The 24,292-nt window shown below is 42.7% G+C and overlaps 1 protein-coding gene across 5 annotated transcripts; it reads left to right on the forward strand.

The window, feature by feature from the left end:
• Nucleotides 1–1,586: 1,586 nt before the first annotated feature.
• On the forward strand, nucleotides 1,587–24,007 carry LOC115391378 (ribosomal protein S6 kinase alpha-1-like). 5 transcript variants are annotated; one of them, XM_030095611.1, is made up of 19 exons: nucleotides 1,587–1,721; nucleotides 1,967–2,121; nucleotides 2,199–2,556; nucleotides 2,640–2,776; nucleotides 2,860–2,909; nucleotides 3,014–3,163; nucleotides 3,286–3,368; nucleotides 3,489–3,516; nucleotides 3,607–3,659; nucleotides 21,200–21,688; nucleotides 21,772–21,917; nucleotides 22,001–22,050; nucleotides 22,154–22,303; nucleotides 22,426–22,508; nucleotides 22,630–22,657; nucleotides 22,749–22,801; nucleotides 22,988–23,036; nucleotides 23,140–23,382; nucleotides 23,482–24,007. In XM_030095611.1, the coding sequence occupies exons 2-19, from the start codon at nucleotides 1,970–1,972 to the stop codon at nucleotides 23,487–23,489; spliced, it is 2,310 nt and encodes a 769-aa protein (XP_029951471.1). In that variant the 5' UTR covers nucleotides 1,587–1,721; nucleotides 1,967–1,969; the 3' UTR covers nucleotides 23,490–24,007. The 5 variants fall into 5 exon arrangements, with proteins under 5 accessions (XP_029951471.1, XP_029951472.1, XP_029951468.1 ...); XM_030095612.1 differs by having other exon boundaries at nucleotides 21,209–21,688; XM_030095608.1 differs by having other exon boundaries at nucleotides 3,286–3,516.
• The last annotated feature ends 285 nt before the right edge of the window (nucleotides 24,008–24,292 follow it).

The following is a 24,292-nucleotide window of genomic DNA, read 5'->3' on the forward strand; positions in this document are numbered from 1 at the left end:
GTCTACACAGAGAAGAAACTTTTATGTGGGTGATTTGGTTCTGATCGTAGATGACACTTCTCCCAGAAATTCATGGCCACCTGGAAGAATCGTGGAGACTTTTCCTGACAGAAATGGCCTTGTTCGTCAGGTGAAAGTAAAAACCAAGACTGGCGAGCTTTGTCACCTGCATATATCAAAGCTATCTTTTTTAGGAATCAGAAGATAACTGATGGACTGTTCTGAAATCAATAAGAACAATGGACTTGAGTTACATAGTGAAGGTAATACTATTGAAGCTCATTTAATTTATGTTTACACATTTTGAGTAATTGTTTCAAAGATATTGATAACAGTTGGGGGCCGGTAGTGTAGGAGGTTAAATACAGTTTGAGTTTATCCATGTGAAAATTGTGATTTCATATTTAAATTATTATTTGTGATTGAGATACAAAGGGATTATTTACAGGTTAAAATATTTACAGATGCATATGTACAGGATAATAACTTATGCTGAACAAAAAACAAAAAAACAAAAACGTAGGTTTCGTTGTAAACTTCTGCTTCATGTGGAGTAAAGGATAAGTTTGGTTTAAACAGTTTTCACGTTGTTTATAGAAAGATGTATAACAATATACTCACTCAGAAGGGTTTTCTGATCCGAAAAGTGGTCCGGGAGAAGGTTAGATCCATAGTCGAGCTGCAGACCTCCATACACTGTTAGCTAATGGGGCATCCATGGCGCCGGCTCCCAAAACGGCTTTAATCGTCCAAAAACTCATTAGTTTCACCAATATTTCCTCCTGGTTTGCTCACGCCACTCCTCCACCACAGCCCGGTGTCCCATTCCAGCCAGGAGGAGGTTTCCCTACAGACTGGTGGGATCACTCTTTCCACACATTCCACTGGATATGAGCTCCATCGCTTTCCATCAAATATAAGTGCAAGCTTGCCTTAAACAACACCGAGTGCACTCCCAAAAACAAAACTTCATGAAACTTGAATTTAATTCTTTGCTGCAGTACTTTGTTTTGAACATTACTTTAATACAAAGAGTAATCTAAAATTGCATGATTGCACGGTTTCCTTTTTTTCTTATACAAGCAGGATTAACATAGTTATTTTGATGTATTTACTCATTTTGAATTCTGGGAGAACTTTTTGTTAGGCATAGTTTTTTTTTTTTTATTAGAATGTCTCTTTTACCAAAGTATTTATGTTGAGCAGGAAGTAACGTGCACCTATTCATAAATTACTTCCTTATTATAACAAGCCGAATGGTGGGTTACATAAAAAAAGTCCATTGCTGTCACTGTCTGCCTGTGGCTGTTATGAATTATTTTGTTGTGCTTAAAAAGAGTTGAAGAGACAGGAACTGCACAGATTACAGATTACTGGCAGATGCTTACTCAATATCTTATCTTCACTTGTCCTCACATGTCTGAAGTTCTCTTGCACTGACACTCACAACACTTGTCTGACTACTCTGAACATGTTGTTGAGAATTCAAGGAAGTTCACATAATATACCCCCCCCCCCCCCCCCCCCCCCCCGTGTGTGTGTGTGTGTGTGTGTGTGTGTGTGTGTGTGTGTGTGTGTGTGTGTGTGTTACCAGCCTGGTCCCTCCCCTTTAATAGGCGAAGTGCGTCTGAGAAACAGAAAGTGTAGACACAAAGTGTCTCGGACATTTAGTAGCAGAACAGATACAGCTGAGCTCTTCGGTCGTCCTTCAGGAGTGTGTGGTGAGTATCAACAACAGCTGGCGGTGATTCCTGCTGGAAAATGTGTGAGATAGTGAGATAGCAGAGGTTTGTGTTGCTCCACCGCTGTTTCAGAGTGCGAGTGCGGCTCAGGCACTGTCTGCTCTGTGGTGGAAATGGAGTAGATCTAAAAATACTAAACCATATTTCATGTTTCTCTTGCCTTTTTCAGTAATCACGTGTCTTTTATCAGTCTGTGATGTTTGAAGCTGCGTTTCATTTACCAGGAGATGGCGCTGCAGAGGCAGGAGCTTGTGTCGGGAAATGAAGCGCTGGAGAGGTGGACGAAGCTTGGCCAAGGGGGATTTGGATCTGTCTACAAGGCCATAGTTAAGGACTGGGGATTTAGTGTGGCCATTAAACTATTTCGCAATGTTGATAGGTAAATTTACCACCATTGCTTTTTGAACCCCTTGATTTGTACACGTGAAGTCATATCTAAATGTATTTTCTTTTCAGCCCTCCCAGCAGTCTGCTGTCTAAAAACAGCCGGTCCATATGCAAACCGCTGCGTGACGAGGCTGGTCACATGGATAAAGCTTCCAGTGATTTTGTTTTGAAGGTTTATGGATTTTATGAGGGAACCCCACGAATTGAAGGAGTCGTCATGCCATATCAGGGAATAGTCATGGAGCTGATGGAGATGGATTCTGTTCTGAAGCTGCTGGAGAAACTGACAGAGTCTCCACAGAGGCCGCTGGCCTTCCGCATCGTCCATGAAGTGGCTTTGGGGATGAACTTTCTTCATTCAAAGGATATTGTGCACCGGGACCTCAAGCCAAGCAATGTGCTGCTGACTGACGACCTGAGGGTGAAGGTATGTGCCATCCATTTTTAATTCAAGGTGCATTTATATTTAACTGCTACTTTATTTTTGTCCTTCTTATTACTGTTTTGAAGCTTGCAGACTTTGGTCTGTCCACCAGTGTTTTGATGACCAGCGAAAAAACAGCAGAGCCAGGAGGGACACTTGCATACATGCCTCCAGAGGCTTTTGATCCACAATATGAACCTGTCTGGGCTTTTGACATATACAGGTAAAGACTGGGAGGATAGAGTGTGATTAAATCTAAAACTTCTAATATACAAAAATGGAAAACCTTTTCTGTACCTGTGTCAGCTATGGGATCCTTCTCTGGTCAATATTTAATGGGAAAGAGCCTTATGAAGGTACGCATAACTCCACTGCCATGCTTTTTATGCTCCTTTGTTTTTTTTTTAACCTGTTCCTTCAAGACGTTACTTAACAAATTTGTACACATCTTGAACTTCAGGCAGACCCAGTGTTCTTGTGAAGCACTGGGTCAAAAATGATCTAAAACTCCCTCTTGATGAAATAAAAAATCCAGAGGAGTTGGGAGAGATGATTGAACTGATGGAGAGATGCTGGAATTCGACACCAGAGATGAGGCCACCCTTCAAAGGTATGTGCTTGTTAACGTGATGCTCATTTTTACTGTATCACTTTTTATACTTGCAAATGGACACGCTCTTCCATGAGATTCTTAATAGTGCATCACTGCACATTTTACTCTCCTTGTTTCAGACTGCCTGAAAACAACTGAGGAGGTATTCTCAAGGTACAAGAGCGGCATTCGTGCTGCAGTCGATGGCATCCTGAATCCACTGGTACAAATAAAAATGCAATTGCAGAAAGTCCAGTACCACAATCAGTCAGTTATATCTAGCTGGTGTGATATTTCTTTTGCAATTTCCTGTGTTTCTCATGTTATTGTTTCCATTTTTAAGGACTCAACAAGCAGTGGTAAACCGCCAGGTAAACTGTCCCTCGAACACAGGGTCATAATTGCTGATTCCTGTTATTTTCTTGTATGCTACAGTACAGTTTTTTTTTCTTTTTTTCCAGTGTCAGAAGCAGACTCGCAAGACACTATAGATCATTCTGCAGTCACTGAACAGGTATTCCGTATTTGTTATATTCCATATCGTGGCGCAGGAGCAATGACTCACGGCAACGGCTAGGAACGAGGACAACAGCAATCCTTTTGCTTGACCAGTGCTTTTATTGTTACAACTATTTATGCATAGTAGGAGCATTTCACACACACTCACAATGCTTGCAGACAGGCCAGGTCACTCTCTTACTAACCCTTCTCACTCCTGGTCTGACATAACGTAAATAAATCTTAACATAAAAATAACCAAAAAACAGCAACAACACATAGAGAAACCAATACTTTACACATCTAAAACAAAAGGAAGCACAATGAAACACAATTTCACACAAAAACACGGCCTGAGCGGCCTGATCGGCCCGAACGATCCCCTGCCTTGCGTCACCAGACACAGCCCAGCTGCGCCCGCCACTGTTACAATATTTTACACTTTGCGAGGTCATCTGGCAGGTCGGCTCGGATGCTTGATGGAACAGTTTTGACCTCTGCCTCATATGCTTGATACCCGTTCACCTTGCATGGGTTGCCCTGCAACTATTTAAATTGATGTACTTGTTGTTTCATATAGAGTGCTCCATCACTGTTTCAGAGTGCGAGTGCGGCTCAGGCACTGTCTGCTCTGCGGTGGAAATGAAGGAGATCTAATAATACTCAACCATATTGATGTTTCTCTTGCTTTTCCAACTGTCACACATTGGCCGGATTCACACGCTCCCACGCCACATCCTCCATTTCTCCCGCTGAAATGTCTTTTCAGGGACTTTGTTTTCGATTTCGGCTCAAAAGTGATCTGTGATCTACCTGTTCAGCCTGTGAACTCGCGATCGTTTAGTTTCGTCTCAGACGCCGTGCAGAGATGAACTGACGCCGTCAGGTATGTGGGTTTTCAGTATTTATGCTCTTAAAGTTATAATTACATTTTCTTATTAGTTTATGTCTGTTGTGAGAACATTTTAAGGCGTTTTGAGCGCTTTGTGGGCCCTATTCGGAGGGTTACATGCTTAATTAGTGAAGCTGCTTCACTCTGTCCTCACAGCCGCTGCTCCTTGTGACCATCTGGTCTGTATCGATGCTGATCAATCAGGGACTCCAGAGCAGGATTCACTATTGTTTATCAGTTTTGGGATACACCTGTTGTTCTTATGAGTTCGTTTGCAAGCTGAAATGTGATCAAATAAAACTAAACAGACATATCTCTACAGTTACTATGCATTCAATAATTCCTGTCTACAGGACTGTCTCAGAAAATTAGAATATTGTGATAAAGTTCTTTATTTTCTGAAATGCAATTAAAAAAACAAAAATGTCATACATTTTGGATTCATTACAAATCAACTGAAATATTTCAAGCCTTTTATTATTTTAATATTGCTGATTATGGCTTACAGCTTAAGAAAACTCAAAAATCCTGTCTCAAAATATTAGAATATCATGAAAAAGTATACTAGTAGGCTATTTAACTAATCACTTGAATCGTCTAAATAACTCGAAACACCTGCAAGTGTTTCCTGAGCCTTGAAAAACACTCAGCTTGGTTCAGTAAACTAAATCACAAGTATGGGGAAGACTGCTGATCTGACTGCTGTCCAGAGGACCATCATTGACACCCTCCATCAGGAGGGTAAGACACAAAAAGACATTTCTCAAAGAGCAGGCTGTTCACAGAGTGCAGTTTGAAAGCACATTCATTTCTTAAGCTGTAAGCCATAATCAGCAATATTACAATAATAAAAGGCTTGAAATATCTCAGTTAATTTGTAATGAATCCAGAATGTATGACATTTTTGTTTTTTTAATTGCATTTCAGAAAATAAAGAACTTTATCACAATATTCTAATTTTCTGAGACAGTCCTGTATGTGTAGAACTTAAGAACAGTTTTATGGTCACTTGTTAACGATTTGTTTTCACATGTTAAAAAAGGGGAATTACAATACACTTGTTTGTGATATTAACCTGTTCGGAGACAGTCACTGGTTCACTCCTGTAGGTTTAATAAACCAACATGAGGTTTGATAAGACAGGGCCAGTGGCAGGAGGGAAGAGGGAACAGGTTTTATCAAGATCAAAATCGCCTCAGGACGACAGAACTCGAACAGCTTTGTTGTTTGCTGATTCAGTGAAAGGAAAACAAGAAAACAGTAACATTTAAGAGCTGATTCCCTCTGTTCTTTGTCCAGTCTTCATAGATGATGGGGCTAAATCTGTCCCAGAAGTTTGTCACCATCACAGGGCTGGTCCTGGTCCTGCCCCACTCCGGTGCAGATGCAGTGTGTTTTCTGTGGTGGGACTAAACAAGACCAAGACCAGGAACAGCTTGGCTCTGGTTGGAATCCTGGAGTCCTGGAGCCCTGCTTCAAGTGGGAGCCCTTCCCCTCCCCAGCATCTGGGCCTCAAAGACCACGACTCAGTACAAGAAGACTCAGAGCTTCAACATTTTGACTACAGCATCCTTTATCCACAACCTGAGATGGAGTAATGGGATTACAGTTTGCACATAGATACACCAGCCTTACAATACTACACTGCTAAATAATATTACATAGAAATTGAATAAGTTTTGTTATTCCTTGCTCCTTTTCAGACCTTTTTTGTTTGTATTCTGTTCTTTGTTTTTCAATTCATTTTTTAAATGTTTGAAATAAATTCCTTCTCTTATTCATACATGCAAATTACATTTTGTTGTCTGTGGATTTGTTCTCTGCACACTGGAGTTGAGTGTAATCAAATGTAATTAAAAATAACTGCAGCGACAAGACTTTTCTCTGGTCTGTGTAATAGTGTGATGTAATGAAATTACGCAACTGTTGTGTGTCAGATGTTTACTATTGAAACTGTGTTGGTGTAACATCACATCTGTCTGATAATGTACAAAGTCATAAAGTGTGGAGAGCCAGGTACCAGGCCCTGGAGAATGGGACACTGCCTGCAGGAGGACTGCAGAGGCTCAGACACTGTCCAGAGAGGCTCCATTCACCACAGGTACATTTAGCTGAACTGAAGTGTGTGTTGTGACACACAGTGAAAGCCTTCCGATTCAACAGTCTATTATGATTACATTCTTTTTAAAGCTTCTTTTCACAATTAATGTTAATAAAAGCAGATGTGCAGCCCTTGGTTTAGTCAGATAACACTGTCCACATAAAGAAAGTGATAAAACAATGTGGGTGATGTCGACAAGTATTAAATTAATCACAAGCAAAACTTTGAAATAAAAATTACTGTGTAATAAATAATTTTCATAATGTATTCCGTTGCTGAGACTGACTGAGGACGCTAATATATATTTTAGTCTTCATTTGGCATGTCCTCCCTGTGTTGTAAACTGTTTTCTTGTCTGTCTCATCTGCTGATCGTGTGCCCGTCCTGCAGAGGGAGCTCTCCTCTGTTGCTCACACTGAGTTTTCTTCCATCATTCGTGGTTGAGAGTTTTCTTGGGAGTTTTATCTCAGTGGATGTGAGGGTATAAGGGCAGAGGATGTTGCTATGAGGCTGTGTAAAGCGATTACAGACAAATTATTTGTAAAAATGGCTTTACAAATAAAATTACCTGGCTTTGTTTAACCATTTAGAGTTTAGCTTGATGGTATTTTTAATATAAGATGTTTAAATGATCATTTCTGTGTGAGATAATAGGATAAATTTATCTTTCTAAACTAGACAGACACACAGATCGTTTTTTAAGTATGTAATTTTGCTAAACTTTAAACGGACATACGCCTTAATAAAGTTTGTCCCAGTAGAGTTGCCGTAACGAGCTGTCTCGCCGTAAATCATGTCGTGATGATGAGGGCACATGCGCAGAAGCGTCTGGTACGGATCGTGTTCCGGGTACGGATCAGGTACTGACACCCTCAATTCCACTCCACTTTTAAGGATCTCGTGTCACGAGATCTCGCGAGATCGCAACGCCGCGAGATCTCGCGAGATCGAATGCCGCGAGATTAAGTACGTTTATATCAAGGCAAAAACTCTTTATTAACTGGAATATTGACGGATACATTACATGGCGCACAGCCATATAAACACGTGCAAAACCCTGAATATGCTCATATTCATATTTAAAAATCCGGTCGAAAAGGACATGAAATACTGTTCTGCGCATGTTCTATCCGCAAGGAATCTTGGTCTTTTGAGTCCACAAACTACTTGTGATACAGTTTAATTGATACGACATAAAGAAAATGTGCAGAAACGATCATTCAGTTCTTCTCTTTTATTGAAAAAACGGTGCATCGCATCAATGCACATTTTACCACGTCTTACCGGCTCACACTCTTTTTCTAACAGCATGCAGAGAGAGCCTGCAGCGGCTGCGGCGCCCTTCTTTCTCTGTGGTGTCTGTGTAAAATAAGGTTGAACATGCAAACAGCGCACCTAGTGGCATGAAGTGCAAATGCAGTCATGGCGTCGTCTGTGCGCCGCGGTTTGAATGGAAATAGGGGAACGAGGCGGCCGCCTCGGGCGCAGTGTAGAGCGGAGGGCAACGTGGCCGTACAAGGGGCACTCCGACCCGACACTCCATGCTCCGACGCTGCATGTGAGTACCGCTCTGCCCCCCCCCGGTCTCGTGTCGTCTCGATCTCGTGGACTCAATCTCGCGAGACATCTCGTCCTGTGAAATTTGTGTCTCGTCCCACCCCTAACATTTATAGACTGGAATGTGCATAAAAACACAAATGAGTTCTGAATTTGGGATAATTCTTCTCTGTAGTGTTTGTATCAAAACAATCAAGTGTTGTTTCTTTCCGATTCTCTACCATGCATTTTCCAAACTTGTCTGTCTTCCTTCATTTTAAAAACATTCCAAAAACAATAAATGGATCAAAATGAATATTTGCGGAGCAGCGCATATCTGTCGACTATTTTAACAAGTGTAGTCAGCATATACTGAAAAATAATTTTGACAATAATTACAGGTTTTTTTTGGGAAAAATTTTACTGGCTAAATAGAGGAAAATTGAAGTATTTAATAATAAAAGAACAATAGAAAAACAGATGAAGTTCTTACTGTCAAATCTGCACCTCTCTCATCTGTTTGCCATTGAGCAACCTGCCTTGCTTCGAGCCGTAAAAAAAAAACTTTTACAGCTTTTGTCGCAAAAAATGCGCTTATTTCTTTTCATTTTATAAAAAAACAGAGACTAACTGAGGACGGGGGAAGTTGTGAATTCTGTTGAACCAGTCCTTTCTTCATCTGCTCACGGAGGGCAAGCTTCAATACCAAATCCTTCATCAATTCTTCCATAAAAACGCTGTTACACCGTCTGGAAATGTTGTGCTGCTGGAAACATCTGGAGAAGCGGAGCCAGCGGTGAGGGGGCGTGGCCTCTGCAGGCCAACTTTCTTCGGCTGCAGCTGAACTTTCTTCAGCATTGCGTGGAGCTGGAGCATGAAGAGGACTCTGGACTCACCTGCATGATTTCCCACGAGTCGTTGTCCCATTCCCACCAGGAGGAGGTTTTCCCCGCAGACTGGCGGGATCACCCTTTCCGCACATTCCACTGGATATGAGCTCCAACACCCGCCATCAAATATAAGTGCAAGCTTGTGTTACAGTAAATGACGTTGAGTGCACTCTAAAAAACCAAACTGAACTTCATGAAACTTGAATTCAGTTCTGTGCTGCAATTAGTTTTGAACATTACTTTAATACAAAGAGTAATCTGCAATTGCATTATTGCACGGTTTTCATTTCTTTATACAAGCAGGATTAACACAGTTATTTTGATGCATTTGTAACCCAGATTGGGTAAACAGAACTGATTTAATTAAATATTTAAAATAAATAAAAAGCAGTTAAAAAAGTATTATTTTCATTTAAAAACACACCGCTGATTGAAGAGTAAAATTTTATTTATTTAAAAAAAGAAAAAAAAGATTAGATTCAGGATTTACACCCGGCAGCCGTGAGCCAATCACGAGCTCCGCTGGTCACATGGTAGGCCGTCACTTCCTGCTTCGCGGCAGAGACGGCAGACAGCAGAGAAGCGCCTCAATGGTTCCAGAGGGAAATTAATCCATGTTCATCTTCGGGGTAAGATTAAAAATAACCATTTTAAACTGCCATCCGTTGATCAATTACCTTATTGGTGATACGTAATTATTATATCTGGCGTTAATTTCCTCTAGAACCGTGCGGTTGATCGAATGTTCGAGCTGAACGTGGCCATGTGATTAGGGCCAGGAGAACAGAAACTGACTCAGCGGTGAGTGAGATGGAAAGATTGGATGATTGTATTGACGGAAATTGATTGTAAAATGGTTGATTTTTATGGTGAAGATATTTGATGTCTTTTTATTTTCTTTATGTGATGGAAGAGCTAAATGTTTTGTGAAATGTGGAGCAATGAAGCACACATTTGGTTTTGTAACCTCAGGTTGCCAATTATTTTACATTCATTGTGTTTTTTTATCAATTTGGTGGCTTTATATCACGTTTTCTGTTTATTTTCTATGAAAATGGATTAGTTTTGAGCTTTTGACTTCACCATACTTTCAGAATAGATGTGATTTCGTATAAAGAATGCGTGAAAGTAATTCTGATTGATCTTTTCTGGCCTGTTCATAGGTCAGGTTTTTTTTTGTGAATTGTTTCCTGTTGGATTTGAGTGGTGGATGTTCATCGCTCGGTGTGCGGGTGGAGTTTCCGACCGGGACCGGAGCCACACTCCGCCAGGGTCTGGAGCTTCGCCTGCGGGAAGCAGTGGGGCTGCACAGCCCAGGATTTTGGATTTCCCGGTGTGAACTGGGTGGCGAGCCAGGACGAAAGAACACGCACGTTGATCACAGATTCTTCTCCTTCACAGTGGTAGGATTGAACTGATCACTGACACACAGACACTGACACACTGGAGCACTGACACAGTGGAATACAAACTGAAGAACTTGATTTTGAAAGGGCCCCAACGGAACAAGGACTGCTTGGGAACTGGGTTTTCTTTTTGCCGGCTTTTATTATTTTGATTTATTATTTTCCATATATTCTTCTGCTTGCTGTGTTTGTCAATTGTTGTTGTGATTTCAAATAATACGTTTGCACTCAATCAGATTGTTGTGTGTGTCGTATTTGATATCTAATCACTGGCTCTTAAAGATCTAGAATCGCTCTGATAGTAGCCCAATTGATTTGATTTATTTGACACCCACCTGTGCCTTATTACGACTTCGCAATATTGGTTACAGATTTGGCGAGTCAGCCAGGAGCCGGTTGATTTGATATCAATACTGAAATCACATCCAGTATGGACTTCATACAGGAGTCTGGTATTAAGATCCCAAATGCAGTCATTGTTAGTGGAGCAACCCAGGTTGCAGATCAGGACGAGCAAGTCATTGATTTTTTGAAGAAGTATGGCTCTATCAAGAGAGTTGTTTTTGTTGATGATGATGCCTCTGAGTTTTACAAAAACCTGATCGTTGAGTTTTCGTACGGCACGGCCATTGAGGGATTGGCAGAGATTTTGCCGTACACATTTACAGTGAAAATTGATCCCCCTGTTGTTTATGTTGTGAAAACATTGAGCAGTGTGTACCATACCAGGATTGGTGGTAACATTACTAAGACTTACCTGACTGAGCTCAAAACACTAGCCAAGCGAAGCGGAGTTGAGTATGAGCTGGTATTGAAAGATGTCATGTCCCAGATCAGCGAGGATGTTGGTACTATGAGTCTAAATCCTGAAACAACTCCTGAAGTGCATGTCGAGGCCTCCTGGCCACATGCCACAGATGATGTCATGAATACAAAGGAAGCCAGATCTCCGTCCCTTTCAGTTGGTGATGTGAACCCACCTGAAATCCAGAAAGTCGTGGTTGAGCATATAGTCAGGAGGGAAACTGATAGCTCACATTTGCAGTCTCCAGTAAGGCTTCGCTCCTTTTCTGGAAAGACTCCCAGACCAAACAGTGAAGCTGATTATGACACTTGGCGCTCACACATTGAACTGTTGTTGAGTGATCCTGACATGGCCCCTCGGCAGATATCCAGAAGGATTGTTGAAAGTTTGCTCCCACCAGCGACTGGTGTGGTTAAAGGTCTACGGCCTGATGCTCCCCCGTTAGCCTATTTGCAACTGCTTGATTCTGCATTTGACACAGTCGAGGATGGGGAAGAACTTTATGCCCAATTCTTGAACACATTCCAGGACCCGGGTGAGAAATCTTCAAATTATCTCCATCGGTTGCAGATAGCACTAAATCAAGCTGTAAAAAGAGGAGGGGTTCCATCTAAAGAAGTTGACAAACACTTGCTGAAGCAGTTCTGTAGGGGGTGTTGGGAGAGTTCTCTGCTCACTGCCCTTCAGCTTGAACAAAAGAAAAATGATCCACCCTCATTTCCAGAGCTTCTGCTGTTGTTGCGTACTGAGGAAGATAGACAACAAGCAAAAACTAATCGCATGAGAAAACACGTAGGTGCCACAAAGCAGCGGGTCCAAATTCAGTCCCAGGATGCAGGTACATGTGTGGAACCAAAAGAGAAACCAGATGCAGTTTCTAATGCTATCAAAGACCTCGAGAGACAGGTTGCTAGCTTGCAGAGCCAGTTAACCTCTCTCATGACTCACAAAAAGAAGGAGACAGGCAAGAAGATTCCTGTAGGAAAATTCAAATCCCAAACAACAGATGAAGACAACACAAACTTCAAAAATCAAACAAAGCTGAAGCAAACAGGCAGACCTCGGCCGTGGTACTGCTTTAACTGTGGTGAAGACGGGCATATCTCCCCGTCGTGTACTGAAGCACCAAACCCCAATTTGGTAGCTGAAAAGAAAAAACAACTGGCAGAGAAGCAGCGTGCATGGGACACCAAAACCAGTCCCAGTGCACATTTAAACGAGTAACAGCACCTGTTGTGGGGCGAACAGGGGCTGCTCAGATCCAACGTCCCTCAGTTGATAATGCTGGAAATAAGTCTCAGGCATGTACCAGCCTGAAACAACTGGACAGGAACTCCCAAATTAAGCTTCCTGATGGATTGGTTGGTACTAAATGCACGGCTTGTGTGAACATAAAAAATGCAGAAGTCAGATGTCTGTTTGATACGGGTTCCCAAGTGACAACAGTCCCCCAGTCGTTTTACAACCAGCATCTTTCAGAGCAGGAGATTAAGCCGTTGATTGATCTTTTGGAAGTAGAAGGAGCAGCAGGGCAGTCTGTTCCTTATTTGGGTTTTATTGAGTTGGCTGTAACTTTCCCAAAAGAGTTTGCAGGGGCACCAATTGAGGTTAACACACTTGCTTTGGTTGTTCCCGATTTTGAAGCCATCAGAGATCCCCTTGTGCTTATAGGCACTAACACTCTTGATGTACTTTATGACTTGTGTTCCAAAACTGGAGTGATGCACCAGCCTATTCCATATGGCTACAAAGCAGTCTTCAAAGTGCTTGATGTAAGGCACAAGCAGACAGACCATTCTGAGTCCAGAGGTGTTGTGAGGTTGCAAGGGAAAAGTGCTCAGGTCATTCCGGCTGGTGAGTCTGTTGTTCTTGAAGGAGTTTGCCCAGAATGCCAGTTTCAGAATGAAAAATCTGTTCTCATCGAACATCCTTCTTCGCCTTCATTACCAGGGGGTTTGTTTGTGAGGGCTGGCTTGGTTGATCTTCCCCAACGGCAGCCTTATGTGATACCTGTTGTGATGTGTAATGAGTCTGATCACGATATTGTCATCCCTGCAAAGTGCGCAATAGCACAAATTTGCACTTACCAGACTGTCTTATTGAAGGAGCACAGTGTGACTGAATCACTTGAGTCATGTAAGAAACCAGCGCAGACAGAATCTTCACAAAAATCCACTCTGAACTTTAACTTTGGTGAGTCTGAAATTCCCCGTGAGTGGAAAGAACGCATCACTCGGCAACTTAACAGCATGCCTGATGTGTTTGCACAGCATGAATTGGATTTTGGTCGGACAGACAAAGTGACACATCACATAAAACTCTCAGACGAGACTCCCTTTAAGCAGCGAGCCCGACCAATCCACCCCCAGGATATTGAGGCAGTTCGGAGGCACATTCAGGAACTTCTCGACACAGGAGTTATCAGAGAGTCAGAATCACCTTTCTCATCACCCATTGTAGTGGTCAGGAAGAAGAGTGGCCAGGTTCGTTTGTGCATCGATTACAGGCGTTTGAATCTCCAAACCATCAAAGATGCCTATTCTCTCCCAAAGTTGGAGGATACATTCTGTGCACTCAATGGATCTGAATGGTTTTCGGTCCTTGATTTAAAATCAGGATTTTACCAGATTGAAGTTGAAGAATCAGATAAACCAAAAACCGCTTTTGTGTGCCCTCTTGGTTTTTGGGAGTTCAACCGAATGCCTCAAGGAGTGACCAATGCTCCAAGTACATTCCAAAGACTAATGGAGAAATGTATGGGGGACATGCACCTAAAAGATGTGTTGGTTTTTATTGATGACTTGATCGTGTTTTCTAAAACACTGGAGGAACATGAAGAAAAACTGATGAAAGTGCTCTCTCGTCTTAGAGAGTTTGGCTTAAAACTGTCACCGGAAAAGTGTGTTTTCTTCCAGACATCAGTTCGTTACCTTGGCCATGTGGTGTCCAGAAATGGAGTGCAGACCGATCCAGAGAAGGTCACAGCTCTCAAGACATGGCCGATCCCTCAGAACCTGAGGGAGTTGAGATCTTTTCTCGGTTTTGCAGGGTATTATCGGAGGTTTGTGACGGATTTCTCCAGCATTGTGAAGCCCCTCAATGAACTGACTTCTGGTTATCCACCTTCCCAAAAGAAAGCAAAAATGAAACAGAAATCGGAGCAGTACCGAAACCCAAAAGAGCTCTTTGGAGAGCGATGGACTCCTGCTTGTCAGCAGGCATTTGACACAGTCATCACAAAACTTACCACTGCCCCTGTTCTGGCTTTTGCAGATCCCCAGAAACCTTATGTGCTTCACACTGATGCTAGCACCACCGGGCTCGGTGCTGTGCTGTATCAGGAGCAAGAGGGTCAGCTTCGGGTCATTGCTTATGCAAGCAGAGGGCTGTCAAGAAGTGAGAGTCGCTACCCAGCACATAAGTTGGAGTTCTTGGCATTGAAATGGTCGGTTACTGAAAAATTCAGTGATTATCTGTATGGTAATGATTTCACTGTCGTCACTGACAGTAATCCATTGACATATATACTTACCTCAGCCAAGCTAGATGCAACCAGCTACAGATGGCTGGCAGCATTGTCCACATTCTCATTTAAGCTTCTTTACCGACCAGGTAAGCTGAACAATGATGCAGATGGCTTGTCTCGCAGACCACATGGGAAGTCAGAGGATGATCTCAAGTCTCAGAAAGAGAGAGAACGCATTCTTCAGTTCACCCGAGACCACCTTTCAGACCCAGAAAGCATTGATGCTGTTGATCGAGAGGTTGTACAAGCAATCTGTGAAAGGCAACTCATCTACAGTGTAGATGATGATGAACACAGGGGTCTTAACAATGCTGTCTTGGTTGAGAGTCTTGCTGTTTCTGCTGATGCTGTGCCTGACAGTTATCAACAGGAAGGTCAGCTTGGAGGGCTTCCAGATATTCCCTATTTGTCCAGAGCCGAGTTGATGGATAAACAAAGAGCTGATCAGTGCATAAGGCATGTCATTTCCCAACTTGAACATGGTGACAAACCACCCCCCACTTTACGAGATGAGATCCCCGACCTTGCATTCCTACTAAGGGAGCTGAACCGCCTTGAGCTTTTGGATAATGTTTTATACAGACGGCGTCAAGAGGGTTCTAAGGTGACTTACCAGCTTGTGCTTCCAGCTGAGCTTCGTGATGCGGTATTGACCAGCCTCCATGATGACATGGGTCACATGGGGGTGGGCCGCACAATGGATCTTGTGAGGACTAGGTTCTACTGGCCAAGGATGGCCGCAGATGTTGAAAAAAAGGTCAGAACTTGTGGTAGGTGTGTAAGAAGGAAGTCACTGCCTGAGAGAGCCGCACCACTTGTTAACATTAAAACCACAAGGCCCCTTGAGTTGCTCTGTATGGATTTTCTTTCTCTTGAACCTGACAGAAGTGGGATGAAAGACATTTTGGTGATCACAGATCATTTTACCAAATATGCTGTAGCGATCCCTACACCTAACCAGAAGGCCCGCACAGTGGCAAAGTGTTTGTGGGAGAATTTCATGGTGCATTATGGTATGCCAGAGAAGCTACATAGTGACCAAGGACCAGATTTTGAGTCCCGTTTGATCAAAGAGCTTTGTCAGATCGCCGGCATCCAAAAAGTCAGAACAACCCCATATCACCCCAGGGGTAATCCTGTCGAGCGGTTTAATCGCACTTTGCTAGACATGCTAGGCACTCTCCAGAACAAAGATAAGTCTCGCTGGCGTGACTTTGTAAAACCTTTGGTCCATGCCTACAACTGCTCTAGGAATGATGTCACAGGGTTTACGCCATACGAACTAATGTTTGGACGCCAACCTCGCCTGCCGGTTGACTTGGCGTTTGGATTGCCAGTACAGAACAGCCAGCATGTATCACATTCTGATTATGTGCGAAACCTCAAATCTCAGCTCGAGGAAAGCTATAAGATTGCAATGAAGAATGCTGCAAAGATAGCACAGAAGAACAAAACACGGTTTGACAGGCGTGTCACTGCCTCGGATTTGGAAGTTGGTGATCGAGTGTTGGTCAGAAATGTCCGGATTCGAGGAAAGCACAAGATTTCGGATAAGTGGGAGTCTATCGTTCATGTGGTCACGAGTAGGGCAGGGACGCTTCCTGTTTATACAGTCAGGCCAGAGAACAATGATGGTCCTTTGAGGACATTGCACAGAGATTTACTCCTCCCCTGTGGTTATTTACCTACAGAGAAAAGTGGAGAGTTGATTCAAAAGCCTGTTAAGCACAGACCCGCCACTCGTGCAAATCCCGCTGTGGATGCTGATCCTTCCTCGGAGGAGGAGGATGAACTCATACCAGTCTATTGGTTTAGACCACAACCAAGTACCGAGCTCCCTACAGTCCAGAGTTCAGAACAGACCCACTCAAGAACATTCATTAAGAACAGTACGCAGCATACGGAACGTCCCAATATACTTCCAGCTGAGAGCTCAGCAAATGTTCCAGAGGTTGGTTCTACTTTTGAATCAGACAGATTACTCATCTCTGACAGCACATCAGGTTGTCCTCTAAAGGTCAATGAAACCACCAGTCATCCGGATGGCATTGAGCACTTACCTGTTACAGCAGCTGTCACAGTTGAACAAACCTCTGAAGTTGCCCAGACCAGCAGTGTTGTAACAGACCGTGACCTACCTGAAGAGTTATGTTTGGTAGAGAGAGAGAACTTACCTGCTGAAGTTGATGACATTCATAACGAGCAGCTTGAGGCAGATGAACCTGTAAATAAGGAAGCTGAAGAGGAAGGAAAGGATGAGTCAGATGAGGTGGAGCCAGGTGCAAGTGAAGTGTTGGAGGGACACACTGTCAGGAGGTCAGAGAGAGTTAGCAAACCACCAAAACGGCTTGACTACGTTGACCTTGGAAATCCGTTAATAACAGTGGTGAAATCATTCTTCCATGGGCTTACTTTAGCACTGGCCGAAACACTGAACGAAGCAGAAAAGTCCTCATTCCCCCCTATACTGTCAGTTTAATATGTCTAAATATTGCCATGTACAGGGACGTACATGAGTTCAGCAGGGGAGAGTGTAACCCAGATTGGGTAAACAGAACTGATTTAATTAAATATTTAAAATAAATAAAAAGCAGTTAAAAAAGTATTATTTTCATTTAAAAACACACCGCTGATTGAAGAGTAAAATTTTATTTATTTAAAAAAAGAAAAAAAAGATTAGATTCAGGATTTACACCCGGCAGCCGTGAGCCAATCACGAGCTCCGCTGGTCACATGGTAGGCCGTCACTTCCTGCTTCGCGGCAGAGACGGCAGACAGCAGAGAAGCGCCTCAATGGTTCCAGAGGGAAATTAATCCATGTTCATCTTCGGGGTAAGATTAAAAATAACCATTTTAAACTGCCATCCGTTGATCAATTACCTTATTGGTGATACGTAATTATTATATCTGGCGTTAATTTCCTCTAGAACCGTGCGGTTGATCGAATGTTCGAGCTGAACGTGGCCATGTGATTAGGGCCAGGAGAACAGAAACTGACTCAGCGGTGAGTGAGATGGAAAGATTGGATGATTGTATTGACGGAAATTGATTGTAAAATGGTTGATTTTTATGGTGAAGATATTTGATGTCTTTTTATTTTCTTTATGTGATGGAAGAGCTAAATGTTTTGTGAAATGTGGAGCAATGAAGCACACATTTGGTTTTGTAACCTCAGGTTGCCAATTATTTTACATTCATTGTGTTTTTTTATCAATTTGGTGGCTTTATATCACGTTTTCTGTTTATTTTCTATGAAAATGGATTAGTTTTGAGCTTTTGACTTCACCATACTTTCAGAATAGATGTGATTTCGTATAAAGAATGCGTGAAAGTAATTCTGATTGATCTTTTCTGGCCTGTTCATAGGTCAGGTTTTTTTTTGTGAATTGTTTCCTGTTGGATTTGAGTGGTGGATGTTCATCGCTCGGTGTGCGGGTGGAGTTTCCGACCGGGACCGGAGCCACACTCCGCCAGGGTCTGGAGCTTCGCCTGCGGGAAGCAGTGGGGCTGCACAGCCCAGGATTTTGGATTTCCCGGTGTGAACTGGGTGGCGAGCCAGGACGAAAGAACACGCACGTTGATCACAGATTCTTCTCCTTCACAGTGGTAGGATTGAACTGATCACTGACACACAGACACTGACACACTGGAGCACTGACACAGTGGAATACAAACTGAAGAACTTGATTTTGAAAGGGCCCCAACGGAACAAGGACTGCTTGGGAACTGGGTTTTCTTTTTGCCGGCTTTTATTATTTTGATTTATTATTTTCCATATATTCTTCTGCTTGCTGTGTTTGTCAATTGTTGTTGTGATTTCAAATAATACGTTTGCACTCAATCAGATTGTTGTGTGTGTCGTATTTGATATCTAATCACTGGCTCTTAAAGATCTAGAATCGCTCTGATAGTAGCCCAATTGATTTGATTTATTTGACACCCACCTGTGCCTTATTACGACTTCGCAATATTGGTTACACATTAACCAATTCTGAATTCTGGGAAAACTTTTTGTTAGAACACGTGAGAATACTGGGCATAGTTTTTTTTTGTTTTGTTTTTTTTAGAATGTCTCTTTTACCATAGTATTTATGTTGAGCAGGAAGTCCTTATTATAACAAGCAGGCTGATAAAAGGGTTACATAAAAAAAAAAAATCAATGACTGTCTGCCTGTGGTTGGTCCAAATTATTTTGTTGTGCTTGAAAAGATTTGAGACAGGAAATACACAGCCGATGCGTACTCAGTGTGTCTCCTCTTCAAGGTTGTATAGAGGATTTTCCACGGAGGGAGAAATCCAGTGACAGTTTGTCCTTTTTGAAATGCTGCGCATGCGTGACCTACACCCCCTCCTCCCCTGCTCCCTCCGGAGGACCGCCTCCTCCTTACGCAGAAAGTAGCAAGTAGCATGTAGCAACTTAGCATCACAGTGCTAACACATAGCTACCAACGTGTCCTTTTGAACAACACAAAACACAGCGAAGATGAGTAAAATCCTGTACTTGTGCCAAATCCTGTCCCTGACCCGTCCCTGCTCTCGGGTGGATCAGAGGAGGACGGGGAGGTTTGTTTGGAGCTGAAGGACTGGAGCAGACTCACGCTCGGAGCTCACAGCTGGGCTGTGTGCGCTGCAGCCTGCAGACGTGAACAACCCCCCCCCCCCCCCCCCCCTCCTGTCACTCTCCGGACTTTTTCATACAAGTCTTGTTTTAAGATTAAACATACGTTTTCGCCAAATGGCAGCACGTTGTAGCTTTGATTAAGAAAAATTGTCTCAAGTCTACATGTGAAAAGGTGTTGATTGTGGCAGCAGAGCTTAGCATGGAGGGAGTGTTGTGCCGACACCGGGGGGGGGGGGGGGGGGGGGGGGTACGTAAAGGGCGGAGGAGCATGACAGTTACGCGAAAAATGTGGAGAGGTTGATTGACACGTTAGAGAACCACTAGATAACGAGGCTACCTCGTTATTGATTGGCTAAAGTAATATTGATTTTACAACCTCCAGAGTTGATTAATTTTTATTTTATTTTTTTGATCATGATAAAAACAAGGCTGCTGCAGCTTAGTAACGCCATTTTTTAGCTTTAATTCATTTTTGTTAGTAATAAAGATCTTCTATACAACCTTTCACTGATCCTCACATCTCTGACTTCCTCTTACACTTACACTCACTCACAACACAACACTTGTTTGATTTTGACACAAATGGAACCCCATGTGAATGTGTTGTCGAGAATTCAAGGAAGTTCATATAATCCGCACCCCCCCCCAAAAAAAAAAAAAAAAAAATTACCTGAAACATCAGAAACGCTCTTCGTGTGTGTCCGCGCACGTTTTTCCACACTTGTGGGGACCAAATGTCCCCACAAGGATAGGAAAACTTGGCACGATGTGCCTTGTGGGGACATTCTTTTGGGTCCCCATGAGGGGAAACAGTGTTTTCTTGACCATGTTGTTGTTACTGGAAAAAGTAAAAGTGCAAAAACATTTCTTTCGGGTAAGGCTTTGTTGTGGTTTGGGTTAGGGTTGGGGTAAGGGTCAGGGTTAGGAGTTAGATATGAATGGGAGTCAATGGAAGGTCCCCACGAGGATAGAAAGACAAAAGTGTGTGTGTGTGTGTGTGTGTGTGTGTGTGTGTGTTCTTGTATTTCTATCCTTGTCGGGGCCAAATGTCCCCACAAGGATAGCAAAACGTGGAACGACGTGCCTTGTGGGGACCTTTTTCCAGTCCTAAGTAGGAGAAACAGTGTTTTCTTGACCATGTTGTTGTTACTGAAAAAAGTAAAAGTGCAAAAACATTTCTTTAGGGTTAGGCTTTGTTGTGGTGTGGGTTAGGGTTAGGGTAAGGGTCAGGGTTAGGGGCTAGACATGAATGGGAGTCAATGGACGGTCCCCACAAGGATAGAAATACAAGACTGTGCGTGTGTGTGTGTGTGTGTGTGTGTGTGTGTGTGTGTGTGTGTGTGTGTGTGTGTGTGTGTGTGTGTGTGTGTGTGTGTGTGTGTGTGTGTGTGTGTGTGTGTGCGCGCGTTATCAGCCTGGCCCCTCCCCTCTACGACTGGAGGCGCGTCTGAGAAACAGAAAGTTTAACTTCTCGGACATTTTGTAGCAGAACAGATACAGCTGGGCTCTTAGGTCGTCCTTCAGGACTGTGTGGTGAGTATCAACAACAGCTGGCGGTGATTCCTGCTAGAAAATGTGTGAGATAGTGAGATAGCAGAGGTTTGTGTTGCTCCACCGCTGTTTCAGAGTGTGAGTGCGGCTCAGGCACTGTCTGCTCTGTGGTGGAAATGAAGTAGATTTAATAATTCTAAACCATATTTCATGTTTCTCTTGCCTTTTTCAGTAATCACGTGTCTTTTATCAGTCTGTGAGGTTTGAAGCTGCGTTTCATTTACCGAGGATCACCAGGAGATGGCGCTGCAGAGGCAGGAGCTTGAAGTGTTTGGAAATGAAGCGCTGGAGAAGTGGACGAAGCTTGACCGAGGGGGATTTGGAACTGTCTACAAGGCCAGACACAAGGACTGGCAATTTAGTGTGGCCATTAAGCTGCTGTCTAAAGACAGCCTGTCCATGTGCACAGCACTGCGTGAGGCTGGTTACATGGATAAAGCTTCCTGTGAGTTTGTTTTGAGGGTTTATGGATTTTATGAGGGAACCCCACCAATTGAAGGAGTCAGCAGGCCATATCAGGGAATAGTCATGGAGCTGATGGAGATGGATTCTGTTCTGAAGCTGCTGGAGAAACTGGCAGAGTCTCCACAGAGGCCGCTGGCTTTCCGCATCGTCCATGAAGTGGCTTTGGGGATGAACTTTCTTCACTCAAAGAATATTGTGCACCAGGACCTCAAGCCAAGCAATGTGCTGCTGACTGATGACCTGAGGGTGAAGGTATGTGCCATCCATTTTTAATTCAAGGTGCACTTGTATTCAACTGCTGCTTTATTTTCGTCCTTCTTATTACTGTTTTGAAGCTTGCAGACTTTGGTCTGTCCAGGGTTTCCACCAGTGATGCGAAAAACAACGAAAAAACAGCAGAGACAGGAGGGACACTTGAATACATGCCTCCAGAGGCTTTTGATCCAAAATATAAACCTGTCCGGGCTTTTGACAGATACAGGTAAAGACTGGGAGGATAGAGTGTGATTAAATGTAAAACTTTAATTGTAAAATAACGGAAAACCTTTTCTGTGCCTGTGTCAGCTATGGGATCCTTCTCTGGTCAATATTTAATGGGAAAGAGCCTTATAAAGGTACGCATGACTCTACTGCCATGCTTTTTATGCTCCTTTGTTTTTTTTTAACCTGTTCCTTCAAGACATTACTGAACAAATTTGGACACATCTTTAACTTCAGGCAGACCCAGTGTTCTTGTGAAGCACTGGGTCAAAAACGATCTAAAACTCCCTCTTGATGAAATAAAAAATCCAGAGGAGTTGGGAGAGATGATTGAACTGATGGAGAGATGCTGGAATTCAACACCAGAGATGAGGCCACCCTTCAGAGGTATGTGCTTGTTAACATTATGCTCATTTTTACTGTATCACTTTTTATACTTGCAAATGGACACGTTCTTCCATTACATTCTTAATAGTGCATCACTGCACATTTTACTCTCCTTGTTTCAGACTGCCTGAAAACAACTCAGGAGGTATTCAAAAGGCACAAGAGCGGCGTTCGTGCTGCAGTCGATGGCATCTTGAATCCACTGGTACAAATAAAAATACAATTGCAGAATCTGCAGTACCACAATCAGTCAGTTCTGTCTAATTAGTGTGATATTTCTAGTTGCAATTTCCTGTGTTTCTCATGTCTTTTTTTCCATTTTTAAGGACTCAACAAACAGTGGTAAACCGCCAGGTAAACTGTCCCTCGAACACAGGGTCATAATTGCTGATTCCTGTTATTTTCCTGTATGTTACAGTGCAGCTTTGTTTTTCTTTTTTTCCAGTGTCAGAGGCAGACTCACATGACACCATCGATCATCCTCTCGTCACTGAACAGGTATTCTGTGTCTGCAATATTCCTTATTTTACACTTTGCGAGGTCATCTGGCAGGTCGGATCGGATGCTTAATGGGACAATTTTGACCTCTGCCTCATATGCTTGATACCCATTCGCCTTGCAACTATTTAAACTGATGTACTTGTTGTTTCAAATAGAGTAAAATATGCTACTTCTTCTCCCCAACAGAACTCACCTGGTGTTCCCACAAAGATATTGACAGTTGAGAGAAAAGGTTCCTGTTTTTCTGTTATTCTTCTGCGTCAATATATTAGGCCAGTGTCATGACTGGAATTAGATTAATTTCATCAGGTTTCCACTGCTCTTTTTCCCAACAGCAAAGTTTGTGACGGACAACATTCCAGTGTTAATACAACTGGTTTCTGCAGTACTGGAAATTGCAGAAGAGCTTGGAGACATGGTCCATCCTGAAGTCCTCGCTCGGATCCAAGCAGAAAAGACAAGCCAGGACAAAATGAGGCTGTTTCATTCCAGGATATTAGCTCCGGCAGGGGGGAGAGTCAAAGCTGCTTTCTTTGACACCCTCAAAAAACATGAGCCCAGACTGGTGAAAAAACTTGGTACGACATTGACAAAGAAAAATACATTATTATTTTTAACTCTGTTCACTTGTTCTTTTAACTTTTTGACTATGCTTTCTTTTATTTCTTTTTCTCTAGGTGGATAATCCTAAAGCTTGTCTTCACGGATTGTATATACATACACAAGCTCTGATTCTCCTCTTACACTTCCATCCTCAATGAAAAACCATGAATCCTTTCAGTCACATATTTCTAATTAATCACGTTTTATGACTAAGTCATATTTTAATAGCTGTCTTCTTTTTATATCTGAGTGAGTAAAATGTTGAAAAAACTATTAGTCATCCAAAGGAGAGAGAGAGAGAGAGAGAGAGACTATGTAAGAGGCTTTTCTGGTTCAATCCCTCAGTAACTGTCACTAGCAGTCAGTCAGTCACCTGCAGATGATGGCGTCGAGGGCATCCCAGGCAACAAAGTTATCCTGTCTCGATCTGAATCACTTGTCTTTTTGTTACAGATAACATGCTGTATGAGAGTGAATGTAATACACTGATTGTAATCTAAAGAATTTTTGTGTAAATGAAGCAATTTTATTTGGAAATATTCGACCATTCGATACAACAAGCAATGTAAGTTTAAATAAAATGTTCTGAAATGACTTACATGCAGCTCCTCCTAAATGTGATTATGAATTGTTTATTTATGTTGTTTTGAAAGTTGCACCTGTCTCCACACACACACACACACACACACACACACACACACACACACACACACACACACACACACACACACACACGGGCAGCATAACAACTGCCGTTTAACCTTAGCTTCATTCACAGCTCTACCTCCCTGAGGGTTGCAAAAGAAAACACACACACCTTCACAACGTGGTAATCCTCTGGGGGAAAAGTGTTCAAGCGTCATCTTGACCCATCCTTCTCTTCCT

This window comes from Salarias fasciatus, chromosome 7 (assembly GCF_902148845.1).
Source record: "Salarias fasciatus chromosome 7, fSalaFa1.1, whole genome shotgun sequence".
In the NCBI taxonomy this organism is placed as follows: domain Eukaryota; kingdom Metazoa; phylum Chordata; class Actinopteri; order Blenniiformes; family Blenniidae; genus Salarias; species Salarias fasciatus.